Below are 14,683 nucleotides of genomic sequence, written 5' to 3'. Positions count from 1 at the left end.
CATGCAGAAGGCAGGGTCAGAATTTGGCATCAACAGCATGAATCCGTGGACCCAACCTGCCTTGTGTAAATAGTCCGGGCTGGTGGTGGTGGAGGTGGAATGATGGTGGGAATGTTTTCTTGGCACACTTTGTGCCCATTAATACCAGGCAATCATCATTTGGGTGCAGTTTGCAAAGTCCACAATTTACCCATCTTATGATGACTACTGATGACTACTCATCTCAAACTGGTTTCATAAACACGATAATGAGTTCAGTGTACTTGAGTGGCCTCCCCAGTCACCAGATCTGAATCCAGTAGAACACCTTTGGGATATAGTAGAGTGGGAGATTGGCAGCATGAATGTGCAGCTGACAAAACTGTTGAAATTATGTGATGCAATCATGTCAACATGTAGCAGACTCCCAAAAGAATGTTTCCAACATCTTGTGGAATCCATGCCACAAAGAATTGAGTCAGCTTTGACAGCTAATAGAGGCCCTACCCAGTATTAGTATGGTATTCCTAATAAAATGCTCAGTGAGTGTAGTGTGTGAGTGTCAGAGTTATTATGGAATGTTTAACAAAAGAGAGTTAAGAGCCTTTTAAATGTAGAACAAATACCGGGATTTTGTGTGAATGTTGTCCAAGCTACACTGAAAAAAGTGTTTTATAGAGTGAAGGGAACATTACAACATGGAACCAAAATCTGTGTGAAATGCAACAAAGAAACAATGGCATGCAGACACAACAATATTTTCATCAATTGGACCTGTTTTTCTTTTACTTGTTGCTTTGAGGAGACATTTCAAAACATACTGTGGCTGTTTTTAGTTTGTTCTTTTCCAAGCCAAGCCCTCTTTTCTTTTATTGCTCACACTAATCAGCCAATCCAACTTTTTTTGTATACAAAACACCTCATTCAAGTTTGCCTCTTCTGAAGTTTAGTCAGGGGGCAGGAAAGGTTCTCATTCCACACAAAGCATTTTCCAGCTTGCTTTTTGAAAGTAAGCTTAAAGGTCTCTGAGCGTTATATAGCTGGATGTTTTTCTTTAAATTATATATTGAGTTACAGTAATGCATACAGTACAGGGAGTTAAAAATTACACTACCTGTCATTAACCTATTATGTGCTAAAACCTGCCCATACAAATGGAGTGAAATATTTTTATTTAACAGCCTGCTAAATAAAATAAATACATCAGGACAGAATAATTGCTTTCAGTTGTTTAACTTGGCCAAAAAGGCAAACAACTTGAATAGAAGGATTTTTTCTCATAGATCACCTGAATTTGATTTAAAATGGCTGTGTTTTGTCTAGTCTTTTCATGTGTTATCCTTGGTTCGACATGTTAGAGTGGAGAACTAAAAGTATACAAGAGGCTTTATTGATTGAGGAGAAACTTGTCATTCTTACCATATTTATGCCATTTTTAGTCATCTCAAGTGTGCTGTTTTCTTTGTGTGTCCAGGCTCCCCCTTTCTGGCCAGTGAAGATCGTGTTTTGGGTGGAGTAATTGTCTTGCGGTGCTGCAGATGTGTAGAAGCTCCACCATCTCAAAATATTCAGGGTATACTGGGTAAGACATTAATCATTTCAAGCCCGATCACTCTCAAACTCCCATGCTACAGCTGATGGTTGGCAAAGATTTGGCCGTTAATATTTTAAAATCCATCCTCAGATTGTCGGGATGGGTAGGGGGAGGAGGTACTGCGGCTTTCCTGGCGGGTGGTCTGTGTTTTAACTCGCACAATCAGGCTCTGGTTTCACACCCTTCATCTCAGATTCAAACAGAGACCTCCCACTATGGAATCAACCGCTAATCTTCAGACAAATGGAGGCCTTCTGAATACTGCCCAGTTTGGCTGATTGTATTGGTGGATCTTGTTTCTCTACCTGGAGCTCCTTCCCTTCACAAATCTATCATCATGGAATTTTGAGCTCTGAGTTTTAGGCCATACGACTCACTAGCAGGTTTTTGTCTTTGCACTTCTTGTGTTAATTTCAATGTAATGTGCATCAAACCCTCAGTTTCAAAGAAACCAGTGGATGAGTTCAAATTCACTCTCAGAGTAGAGCAGATGTTTCTCTAATGTAGGAGGGGATGACATCTTGATCTCAAATTAAACATTATGGCAAATGTGAGGTGAATTGCTATTTATATGATACATTAGGTCAGCTTGAAAAATACAAGTGTTCCAAAGTACAGCTTACTCAGTAATGTCCAGGCCCTGTTTGATGCTCTTTAAGGAGTGTAAGCCTTGTGCACTCGACTGTGGACTACCTCAGATTACTGTGGACTGCAAAGGGCTCTGTGTTGATTTAGAAGAATAAACAGTGTGTCAACCACATCCTTTTGGTGCTGCAATTGCGTTTCTAATCCAACTCACAAGTTCTACCTTCCTCTGCAGTTTTGTCACAACTGCAAGTCATATATTTTCATAATCATGGGCATGCTCAGAGTTTACTGCAGTTTAACATGCTGAGTCACCTGCCATTTTTTTTCCTCTAGCAGATGGAAATGCTCTTGATTTCTGTTCATTTTCTGAACTTTAGTAACAGTCTGTTCTCTCCCCACCCATCCTTCTGTCTCCATGCTCTTTTTATTTATGTGATGACATTTATATACATGTCTGTTTATAATTAGTTTTCTCTTTTTCACTCTTCCACTTCTGTAATGAACCTTTTTATCTGTACATTTTCACAGTGGAGTTCCTTTGGAGTCACACCACAGAGAGCATGTGTGTTGGCTACATGTCTGCCCAAGACAGCAAAGCAAAGGTGAGCCTCCCAGTTAGCTTGACAGACAAAATATCTTTCAAAGACATTCAGGTTATATATAAGATTATATCCATTTTTTACCTAATTAACAAAACTTTAACACAGTCCGTGGGTGTAGTCTCATATTATAGAGTTCATAAAATGTACTGTATAATATTTATGTATCACTGACCAGTGATACATAAATCTGTTCCTTTGATAATTCTCCCATTTTGATTTGCTGTTAAAGCCATAGATTTGACTGTTTTACATAATTTTTTACAGGATAATTAATGTTAATTGGTAAAACATCATTTAAAAATGCTGGTTTAACTAACATTCCAGAAATATATTTCAGAATGCATGAATAGAAGTGTATTAGAGTGAGACTCCTGGCAGTTGTTTGCTGTTGAATTCATCCTAAGAAATTATTTAACTTTTCATATTAGGATGCATGATATATTAGTCAGGTCACATGTCTTGGCCTGTAAATGTCATTTATATCTGGACCAGTATCAAAATTGTGACTGACACACTAGTGATTTGATTTGTGAACGAAGAACAGTATTTTATTGTATTTTCTTCAGGATTGTTAGCATCTTTTTCACGTCTGTGTACTTTTGACATATACCCTGTACCCTGACATATATAGAAATACATAATCATGATTTATTTATTTAAAATCATTTTTGTGCTGATTGTTGAATTTAACTAGCACAAGTCAGAGTCATTATGTTGATTTTACAGGTAGTCGCTGCCAATGTTTTGTAACAGGGATGAATCTGAATTATGACTTACTCATATTTTTTCACCTTTTACATTGTCCTGTTTTTGTCCTTTTTTGCTACCACTTTTTGCTCCAAATTTAGAAGGTCAAAGTGCTCTAAAGCAGGCCCTGTCCCTGTTAACTCCACTGTTGACCTGGTGAGAGTATAAGATCATGATACAAAGGGTGTAGCTACTGCTTTTCACCTGTTAACCATGGGTTTTACAGATAGGGTGTAATGCACAGTATCACACCATCTCCATCATTCCCAACCAGTAGGAGCTGCTAGTGTAATGACAAGTACTAAATCCATCACGGCCTTCCCCCCTGCAAACACTGAAGGTTTTTGTGTCACTGGAAGGCACAACCAAGCCAAACCCCAGGTCCCTGTGGTCGTAGACAAGAATCTTTCCCCAGCACCACCTGTGCTTGCTGTCTTATTTGGTATGTAGTCTGATGGTGACCTTGGCTTTTGGAATATGGAACTAAAAATCTTTGCACTGTTTTAAGTAGACATTATGTTTGCAGTTTTGTGTAAAGTAAGTGACTAGATCATGCATATTTGAGGTTGGCTTTGTGATCCTCCTCCAGGACCTTAACTCACTAAAAATGATTAGCAAAACCTCCAGCTACATAAATTGTGATTTGAATCAGTCTGTGTTCCCTTTTAAGCAGCAGAGCTTAATGCTCTGGTCCCCTGGCTCTAAGTGGAGTCTCAGCTCAGACTGATTTGTTTGGCTAATGTATCGCTGTCACTCTGTATGAAGAGAGGGCACTGTTGTTCAAGCCTGGTTCATATTTCAAAGTCCTTGCCCTCCATTCCGCCTCCCTGCTCCCCTCACCCATTCTCCTCTCTGTCTCTTGGTCTATCTCTCTCGTCACTCCCCCTCTCTGGCCCTACCTGGTCCTAAAGTACCATAAAGTTTACTGAAAGTCATGTACCACTGGGGATATCAGTATCAATCTGCATATTTGTCAGATGTGCTCTGTGTATTGGGCTTTGTGGTGGAATGTGAGCGTGCAAGCTCTCCTTTCACGCCTGTGCCAATGTAAAGTGGCGAGCAGAACACAGTGAACTGTGTACAATTCAGGGGCACTTTCAGTCACCAAACATTGCTTTTGTTTGTAAGTTTCTGTTTAGTTTCCATTCTAATATAATGTATATATAGTAGCAGGCATTAGTGGAGGGTGGTATTACTGGCAGTATATAGAAGACATAAGCCTATAATGTCAGTTTCTCCTTGATGTCCCTACTGTTATCTAGCAATCTACCTAGTGCCCTCAGTTAGCCTTACTGTGAATGTGACAACAGCCTTTATGGCTGTCACAGTAAAAAATACAGGAGTACAGTGGTATTTATGTTAATATTATTAACATAAATGAATAAATTTAAAAATTTAAAAATATTAATAAAAATGAAGTTAAAAATAACATCCTGTGACTGGTGTCAGAAGAAGATTTTGTGATAGTAACTAGAGTTCCACTAGAGTGGAAAATCTGGTTGCAAATGTTGTCCTCATTAGAGGAATAACCAAATCCTGCGCTCTCAGTTTCACTCTTCGTGCAAATTTTCTTTTTCCCCACTATAGTTCAAGCTGCTCTGTCCACACACAGAAATAGTGCAAGATCTAGGGAGGAAAAGAACAGCAATCTATAGCACTCACAGACTGTCCCCTAAAACTTAAACTGCAGAAACATCTGGGGTCTGGGCACCACAGAAGCATTAAAGTAAGCATCTATAAAATAATAAAATCTATTGTGGTGAACTAGTTGTCCAGGATCACTTCATTAAGATGTGCATGCACAATGTTCTTTATAAAATTAATGGCCCCAGTGGGTGCAGATCCAGAAATATCATCTGTCAGTAGTGGTTTCTGGATCTCCTGGGAGAGGGTATCCACTTCCTCTTGAGGGGGCCATTGGTGACACAGTGATATTGGAGAGTGAAGCCAAGAACACAGCTGCTCCACCAAACCTCACACTGCTCTGTCAGAGGCTGAGCAACTAGTTGTGGGGCTGAAGCTGTGAAGCCCCCTTGCGCCTCTGTGGCCCACACCATCTGCATACCAGAGAATCTGTCTGTTCTGTCCCTCATGGCTCCAGACTGGGTGCAAAACAAGGTTTCTCCCAGAGTTGGCCACCACTCACTGCCAACATGTTGTCCTTTGAGAGGACAGCATCTGTTTTCTCTCCAATCTGGTGAAGTTCAAAACCAGGATGAGAACTTAATGCTCCACTCACGTGGACTGTATGCCATGGAGGCCCAGGAGTTGGCACCTGGGCATATTCTGGGGTGATAAACAAAAATGTTATTTCATTAGTGTCAAGTTTTTGCCATTTTTCACTGTCTGGGAGCAGTGCTGGTGAGGCGTGATGCTGGTGATCAGGCTGCAGCAGTAGTTCTTCTAGTGAAGACTTCCCTGTTCCTGTGTTGTCATAAACACTTGGTGAACAAAACTTGATATGGATCAGTGTTCCCATTGCACTTTAATATTTGCCTGAATAATTCATCCACACTTGAGCTCGTACAGATTTTCCGGTGCACTGAGTTGCAGAGATTGCTAAGCGCACAGGGCCACAGCCATCCACTGCCTCAGCTGCTATTCCACAGACATTCCTCCCATTCCTATTAGCATCCCACTGGGCGTTTCTAACCAGCCAGTCAGAGTCCATCTTCCACTGCTTTTCTGTGATAAGAACATAAAAGGGCTGATACACAGTAGCAGGAGTATTTAGGACAGAGGTCAGGCTGGATTTGTATTGAGGCATGTCTACCTCTCTTCCACAGTCTTTAAATTCTCAGATTTTATGTATATATTTTTTCTGACAGATAGTTTTTGTAAAACCAGTGAGAGAACAGTGAAGAATGATGTAGCTCCGTCCAAAATGTGTTGGATGTCAGAGCAGTTTTTCAGACATTGTACTGGCAGCTCTTCTCAGTTTTTCTTACTCTCCAGTCAGAGTTTGTTTCTGGGGCAAGTTGAGTCTGCACCCTATTCCTTTTGACATTAGACTGCAAAGCAGCACTGCTGCAGTGTGAGATCATCTGGTTTTATTCAGACACTCACCTGCGTCTGCACTGGATAGGACATCACAACATCAAGCCATATTATCTGGATACTTCTGACTTATTGTTTTTCATTATCAGACAGATGAAAGAGAAGTGTAGGATACACAGCACCACCACTATGGCTCAGGTCCCTCCTCCTGGACACTGGTCATTACCACTATAAAGCTTTTGCTGCTCAAATCGTGTAAGGCCAGAGAAAATCAAATGGCTTGCAGTTCAGACCTGGTTATTGTCTGCTTTGTATATTACACGATAAATGGTTTTTATTATGGTACATTTTGTTTTTATTATCCATTTTGCTGTGGAGAATAAATAGCATATGATTGTTTTTTTTTGTGTCTGTGTTTTTTTATTTTAAAAGAAAAGAATGTCAAAACCACAGCACAAAAACAGCAGCATAGTCATAGCTAAAATTATCCTTTGGCCTACACTGTGGTGTTAATGTGCGGCTTCTCTAGCTCCTAAACACATTCATATCACCAAAGAATGTTGTTTTTCTCTGAAAGATACAATGGAACTGTGTTTTTCACATTATGTTTTGACTCAGCCGTAGTCCTGTCATGTGGTCACTTCAGTCTCTGGGTAACAAGCTGACAACAGGCTCACTGTAGGTTTGCGTGTTCAGTTTTTTTTTCCTATGTACCCCACTGACTTTATAATTAGTTTACACTGCTTCTGTAAACATGGATTACACAACAAGGTTTCATTAAGCAAGTAAATGGGAACAGGAGTTATGACACGGTACATAGTGATGGAGATGTTGAGATGGACATTGCAGCTAAAATGGTGTATAAATGGACAGATCATGTTTGTGATTGCAATGGTAATAATAATAACCCACTGAAATAATCAAAAAATTTCCCATGTTTTGGGGCTAGCACAGCAACTGACAGTTTAAGTCCTTTGGTATTGAACATTGAGCAGAATTGCCAAAAGATTTAAAAGCTTTTTCTTCATGTGAATCAAATCACAGTTGCAGACTAATAATCAAAAGATAAAATCAGAGTGATAGTAAAGGTTGGCACAGTATAAAAAAACGTATTTAATAATTTGGCATTTAGAATTTACACATAAAGCTACAGCATTATCTGTCTGATGCTGACCAGACTGTGTGGTGTCACACAAGTGTCAGGACATCTGTTGTGTGACTTCTGAGCCTAAAGCACTATACTCATCCTCACTCCTGTGTCCCTGTAACCTGGAGTTATGAACTAGCACCACAACTTGTGAAAGACACGTGGTGCTCTTAGCACTGTTGTGGCATAATTACTCACTTGTTTGGTTTAGTAAGCCCTTAACCCTTCCTGCTTACTCACTCATGTTGTCCATTCTATCAAAGATATGAAACAAAAATTAAGGTCTTGAGGTTCAGGGCACATTGTTGTCATTGTCAGACACGGTTTTCTTGCAAAATATATGAAGTCATAGACCTAGCTGCTAATTGTGCTTAGTAGTGTATTTTCAGCTGTGTATTCAATGTGGTAGGAATTTAAAAGAACATTGCAAAGCTCTTTCCCCCAGACATCACAAGGAAAACATTTAGCATGTCACCATTAGTCGATTATGACTCAGCTATGGACCTTCACTCAGAACAGTTTAAATAAGGCCTTTCTTTAACCCCATTTTTATAAGATGAAGGGGAGAGGATGAACACAGAGAGGGGTACTGGAGGCATAATAGCCCCTGAGAGTGTTGCCATGTGTGCATGGTCTTGTCTGGCTGTTGTCCCATTGTAGTGACAGCAGTTGCCCTCAGGGTGCCAGGGGCCATAGTTCAGGCCTACACAAAAAGAAGTCCAGTGAAGATGAAGGCTCCTGCGACTGAAGGAGTGATGTCAGGCCAATTCAGTGGTCTGGTCGATAAGTGGATGGACTCTTTTCCCCCCAAGGCTGGAGCCAGTGTTACCCTCTGTGGAGAGAGAGAGAGTGAGAGAGGAAGGAGGATGACAGCCGTTATTGGCACAGGGAGAGTCAGTCACCTTTGATCCCCCAGTGGAAGTATCACTCCCGTCTTCACAGCTGTGTTTGCCCCTTCCCTCCTCCTCTTACTCCTCTCTGTCTCCAGTCTGACACAAAACACTAGCAGTGTGTTCCCTTTCTCCACTTACTCCCTCTCTCCCTCTCTATAAATGTTCACTTGGCATCTTCGTACATACTACATACTCTGGTTGCATTGTATTTATCACCCTCTTCTGTGGTGTTATTTAAATTAGATTTCAATTGTTTTAACACCAAGATTCATCTTTTCTGAAAAACATATCTGTTTTCCCAAGCAAGCAGTTAAAAACTCAGTTGTGGTTGTGGGGTTTGGGTGTACCCATTACCCCTTGGAGTTGTGCAGTGCCAGGCACAATAATTCCTAGAACTGTCTCCCAGTTGGTCCTAGTCTTGATCTTGGAGTCTCTGAGTGGGGTCCTGGAGATGGGACTCCATAGCTCTGCTTGAAAAGTTTAACAGCAATGACACAGAAGCTTGACAGAGGATGCCTGGGAGGAACAACCTACCTGATCACAACCTGAACAGTAGTTTGTTAGAAGACTTTCTGTACTAGGCATGGACTGTGCATTACATCGTATTTGGACATAAGATCACTTCCAGAGCAACTTGGACATTGCTGTACTCTTCAATATCTTTCATGGCTCTGCCTCAACATGTATTTCCTTAGATATTTTCTCATTGTGTGTGTGTGTCCTGTGTGTGTGTGTTCTTTTATTGCCTGCAGACACACATATCCAGATTACCACCCGGGACTGTTCCTGGACAGTCTTTGGCCATCGAGGGAGGTGTGTGTCGACTGATGAGCGTAGTGGAGTGAGCCGCATTCGCCCTTCTTCTGGGCTTCTTCAGCAATACTCCAATACATTACCCTTCCACCCGCCCACAAACACACACACACCACCCTTACCTCCCCACCACCTTTTTGATGCCAGAAGTAATGAGCTTTAGCTGTTTTAACAGGTGTCCAGGATGGAGGGAGGGGTGTTAGCTTCTACTTAGTGCACTTACAGGACTTCCCTTTGCCTCTCTCTGCCTCTAGCATGTACTCTATGCCAACGTACCGCCCCAGGCTCTCTGGTGTCACCTGGATTAGACTTGATGCACCATTTTTTCTTTGTTACTCTTTTCCAACTAAAAGTGGCGTCCTTCCTTTTGTATATAAGCTATGATTTAGGAAAACAGGGTGGATGTTCATTTTATTTTGTATTGCTGAACAGATGTGACTATTTTCAAATTTTTAGGAATTTCAAATGCAAGACCTTATTTTGTTCTTAAAGTACTTTTCACATTTAAAAAGATGTCAGATTGCTCCTTGCGGAATGCCTGCTACTAAAAATAATTGTGATGAATGAAGCATTTATAGCTGCGAGAATTGAACAATGATGAGAAAAGCAATTTACAAGGTAAACATGTACAGACCAACTTCCATGTACTCGTGCTTATGTATTGTTATTAATCCTCCAGCATACCGTATAATGTAGCATAATGTGCATCTTAGATCATGACACATTTTTTTAACCTTTTCAGCCATAGGATGCTTTGCTTTGATTGTTTTAAAATGTGAATGCATAGCTATTGCATGTACAAAATCTACAGTAAGCCACTTTGTGTTCTCTGACAGGCATAGAGTTGATCCAGAAGAAGGAAGCTATGCACTTCCAGAGTGAAGCTGATACATACATACATATATATAGTGCTCAGGTAGCAGCATTTGACCCCACCGCCAAACATGACTGTTAGTCATCATTTAAAGATACAATTTATATTTGTATAGTCACATTGACAGAGACATGTATTTTCTTGCTAAAAAATAACAAACTAAGAACTAATTTATGCATCAAGCCCATGAAATGGTGCTGTTGAGAATTGTACTTGAATGGAGAAATGGCCTAAAATTGATACGTCTGTTGGGATAATCAGTTTCTCTGGTTTTGCTGTTTCACTCAGTTACTACTAAGAATTCCAGTCTCAACAAATATTCTTTACTTGAAATGCAACTAATATAAAACGGTATAAGCTATGTGCACAGCTGTCTCCAGTGCTCAATAAGAAAATAAAATTTATGTTGCTACATCTTTGCATCTATCTTTAGTCTTTTGAACTCCCTGACATGAGATATATTCTTCCAACTGTACCTTTTCCAAAAAAGACATACATTGCTATTTGGGGAGCAGTTTGTGTAAGCCCCAACAGGCAGCATAAATATCATCATCTGAACTGTGGACTGCCAAAAATGTATAGTCTGGGAATAAATTACATGCTGGACAGTAACTGGAGTGGAGAAAGAATTCTGCAGAGGGACCTGTGAGCATGTTAAAATATTTCAACGTGAGAGGGGGAATACAGAAGTATGTTTCTTGAGGAACCTCTGTCAATATTAAATATGTGTGCTGTGCATTTCTGCCACACACACACACAAGATGTTCCTTTCTCTGAGCTACTGTTTTTTGACATTTCAGCCCTCTTCTCATTTAAAAAGTGTGGATTATATAACCACAAGTTTCTACTCTCCAGTGTTTGTCACAATACTTTCTTCCTCTGAGCTGTGTTGATTTGATTCCTCATAAATATACTTTTAAAGGCTGATTAGAGGGGGCAGTTATTTATATCAATTTTATCAGTCCCCAGGGCAAGAGTTTGTCCAGCTGCTGGCTCTGGATCATGGCCACTGTAGTGTCTGAGAGGAATGTGCAATAGAGATGTTCAAGAAGATAAATATATTCACTGTTTGAAGAGAGGGATGCCTCCCTGTCAGTGCATTATGTCTGGCTGTGGGATAGTATTGATGATATCCAGCCGCTTTGCCTCTCAGGTGTAAGATGTCACAGTCTTTTGACGTCACTAACGTGCAAAATGTATGTGACAGGTCAGGAGGAGCAGCAGAAGGTTGGCTGGGGAGGTGCTGTGCATGTTTGTTTTTGTTCCTGCAGCCCTGTGACCCCGGTTTGATCTTGAGGGTCCATCTAAAAGGAGACCTATGTTACCTTGCCCCTCACCCACACTCACACCGTTCTCCATTAGCTTGATTATATGTTATTACAGAGTGCTCTGTTTTCCTCAGAGCTAATCTGTGTTGCTGGGAGACCCTTGGTCCTCTTCAGCACAGAACCTTCCCCTTCAAACATCATCCCTCTCTGTCCTGGATCCCCTTAGCTTTGAAAAAGGATCCTGGGTCTTTAAAAAGTGGACGGGGTCCTGAGCCATTCAAGGTGTATCCAATGCCTCGCGCTCAGCAAGGCTCTTAAATGCAAAACAGACGGTGGAGCAAATAAAGATCAAAGGCAGCAGCCTTGCCTGCCTGGCCTGCTGTCCTCACATGCCAAGCGGTGCTGTCACAGTGAATCACAGCCATGCAGCTTCCGTGCTCACGCTGACACCCTCCCCCCGTACCCTCCTCCCTCCCTCACCACCTCAGGGCCACCAACCCCTTTGACACTGTTACCGCTTGTCTATGCCAGTGTCTAACATCAACACACAAACACAGGGTTAAAACCAGACAGTGTGTGGAGCTGCCTTTGTCAAACCAAGCCAGAACTGACCCTGAGGAATCAGAGGAGCCAGACTTCTCTCACCTTTATCCACATCAGGATTTACTCTTATCACTCTCAGAGCAGTGAGCCAAACTGCTCAGCATTTCAGTGGTATCATAGTGGTTTATTCAGACTCGCCTCTCAGGTTATGGTGCAGAATTTCACTGTTCCTGTTTTATTTCTCATAATGAAATGTATGTGTATGTGAATGGAGACTCAAAATGTAGATTATTTTTCTATGTAATGATCCATTGGATTTAAAATAATAGCTGCCTCTTAAAAGTCAATTTACATTTGAGTGAAAGTGATTTCCACTCACTTCTATTAGCACATGATGCTAGCAGAGCATATAAAATGTGGTGGTACATTAGTCATACATTTAGCTCAATGAAAAGCATGACTGAATATAATAAGTCTTTTATGAGGGGGCAAAGCAGATTTTTTTTTCCTCTGTTGACAGCTTTGTGTGTGTGAATTTATGAGCGGATGCATGTTATTTTAGCTTTTGTTTGAACTGGTATAGAAGACATGAGCCGGGGCAGGCACCACTCAAGCCACAACAGCCATCTTACAAGATGATATTCATTGCACGGTGATTCTATATGTCCAAGTGAATTGGAGCATTTACTTTGTGTGCTTTGTCACTGCTCTGCCATAGATGGTGTGGCTGCAGATCCCTGCAGCATCTCAGCGATGTCCTGGCAGCAGGGGTTAAGTAAGGAAGTCTGCCCTCTCAGATGCTCCACAGCTACTTGACCTGTTTGTTCAGCTGCACACCCAGGCACATGTTTGCCCCCCCACCCCCACCCCCACTCCTCCCCTCCTTGACTGTGCTGTGCCAAAGATGCGAGCCTATGGCAGGCAGAGAGCCAGCGGCCCCACCCCTGTTTTGCTGGTAGGACGTTGGGGGTGAAGGTTGAGAGGGAGGAACAGTGTGGCTAGATAAGCAGCCTCCTGGTCCAGGTCAGCTATTCCAGATTAGAAGACCAAAGAAAAACCTTTTAATTAGGTTTGCCGTGCAGTTAGGGCCCTGCGGTATTGCGGCCCAGACACTTCCTGCATTGTGCTACACCACCCATAAAGTAGCAGAGAGAGAGAGTGAGTGAAAGAAAGTGAGGGAGTGAGGCTAAAAATGGTTCTGCCACATCTGCACCACGCCACAAAACAAAGAGATGCCTGATTGCTATCATACACCCCAGTTATTTACTTATGGAGATCCTTACAGTGAGCTCCAGCATGGACAAACCACCTTGTTCTAATGTGAAATAGGGAGCTGGAGAACAGCTGAGCTTTCTCCTCATTTATTGCTACATTAAACCATCCAAGTTTCCACTGCTTTCTTCTTCTTTTTAACTCCTCTTGTTTTCATATTCCCATGTTAGCTCTTGTGTGGAGATCTACTGAGAAATCCCAGAGCCAGCCCTGTCAAACTTGGTCTAAAACAGTGTAAGTACATTGGACATAATTTCCTTCTCATAACAAAAATAGAGGCAAAATACCAACAATCATATCTTGGTGATGCTTAATGAGCCCTTTCGGATCCTTGACAATATACCACTAATATGGTGCTTTGCATCCTTTGAAACATACCAGAGTAGAGTCCTAGAAATAGTAACACAAAAGCGAGGCCTCATAGACATCCCACAGCCAACGCAACAAGTTTTCTCTGTACTTTCTGTACTCGCTCGTTTTACAATATGTCTGCCCTCTCACACATTTTCACACCAGTTGAGGCACCTCAGACTCTCAACTCTTGTGTCTGTATTCCTACCTGCGCTTTGGCACAGGAATCACATTGCAAGTCGAGCTAGTGTTTGTAGGGGAGGGGAGAAGAAATGAGAGATGAAAAGTGAGGAGGGTGTACGAGTAATTGCCTGCTCTCGAGACACGTGGAGCCTGTCTGGAGAAGAGATACTGGGCTTGGAGGGGGGCTGGTGGGGGTATGTCATCAATTTAAGCTTGGCCTTAATGTTTCAAAATAAAGACGAACACCTTGCTTTGATCTTCATGGCCTGCTCAGCAGACAGTCTGCTAAGATAACGATCCATGCCAGTTACTGTAATCTTAGCCTCGAACCATGCTTTTACTGGAGAGACGGACAGAAAACAGAGCTTTATACTGTAACTGTGCTTTATATTTTATACTGTGTGTCTGAGGGAGGAGTGTGTCTACACTTCAAAAGAGTATCTGAGTGATGTACAGTGAGTTTTTTAGGATGGGTTATTGACAAAAGGTTATTTTTTGGGATAAATGGGTTGAAGGACGCGTGTGGAGGAATTTTGTATGACTAGTGAAGCAACTAGGCGGTTGCAAGTAGCGCCTCAGGGGTGTGGAACGTGCTGGGGCCTGCTTCATTATAAAGACAAGCCCTGCACCCGGGCAGCTGTGCCGCACACAAGACTGCAGGAATGAGGGCACCATGAATGGCTTTCTCTGTGTGACAATGACTGCAGCACTTAGCAGAGAGGGAATGGTCAGAGGTCCCTGCTATGGACAGGCAGCATTGAGTGTGTGCGTATGTGAGTGCGTGTGTACACTGAGAAATTACTCAGGAATTTGAGGATACATGCCAAAGACA

General features: G+C 41.8%; 1 protein-coding gene across 4 annotated transcripts in view; it reads left to right on the top strand.

The window, feature by feature from the left end:
• The window catches only part of tasp1 (taspase, threonine aspartase, 1), an 86,694-nt gene that overhangs the window by 14,353 nt on the left and 57,658 nt on the right, over positions 1 to 14,683 (top strand). Inside the window, exons 12-14 of one of the 4 annotated variants that reach the window (XM_018667077.2) lie at positions 1,454 to 1,561; positions 2,690 to 2,763; positions 12,764 to 12,939. In XM_018667077.2, coding sequence (XP_018522593.1) covers positions 1,454 to 1,561; positions 2,690 to 2,763; positions 12,764 to 12,820 — 239 coding nt within the window. In that variant the 3' untranslated portion in view covers positions 12,821 to 12,939. Of the gene's footprint in view, positions 1 to 1,453; positions 1,562 to 2,689; positions 2,764 to 6,656; positions 6,693 to 9,299; positions 10,649 to 12,763; positions 12,940 to 14,683 lie in introns of those variants that run through there. The other 3 variants (XM_018667076.2, XM_051076424.1, XR_001960074.2) reach the window with 3 other exon arrangements.

Source organism: Lates calcarifer, linkage group LG16_LG22 (genome assembly GCF_001640805.2).
Source record: "Lates calcarifer isolate ASB-BC8 linkage group LG16_LG22, TLL_Latcal_v3, whole genome shotgun sequence".
NCBI classification, from domain to species: domain Eukaryota; kingdom Metazoa; phylum Chordata; class Actinopteri; family Centropomidae; genus Lates; species Lates calcarifer.
This window is presented reverse-complemented; position numbering and strand designations above follow the sequence as displayed.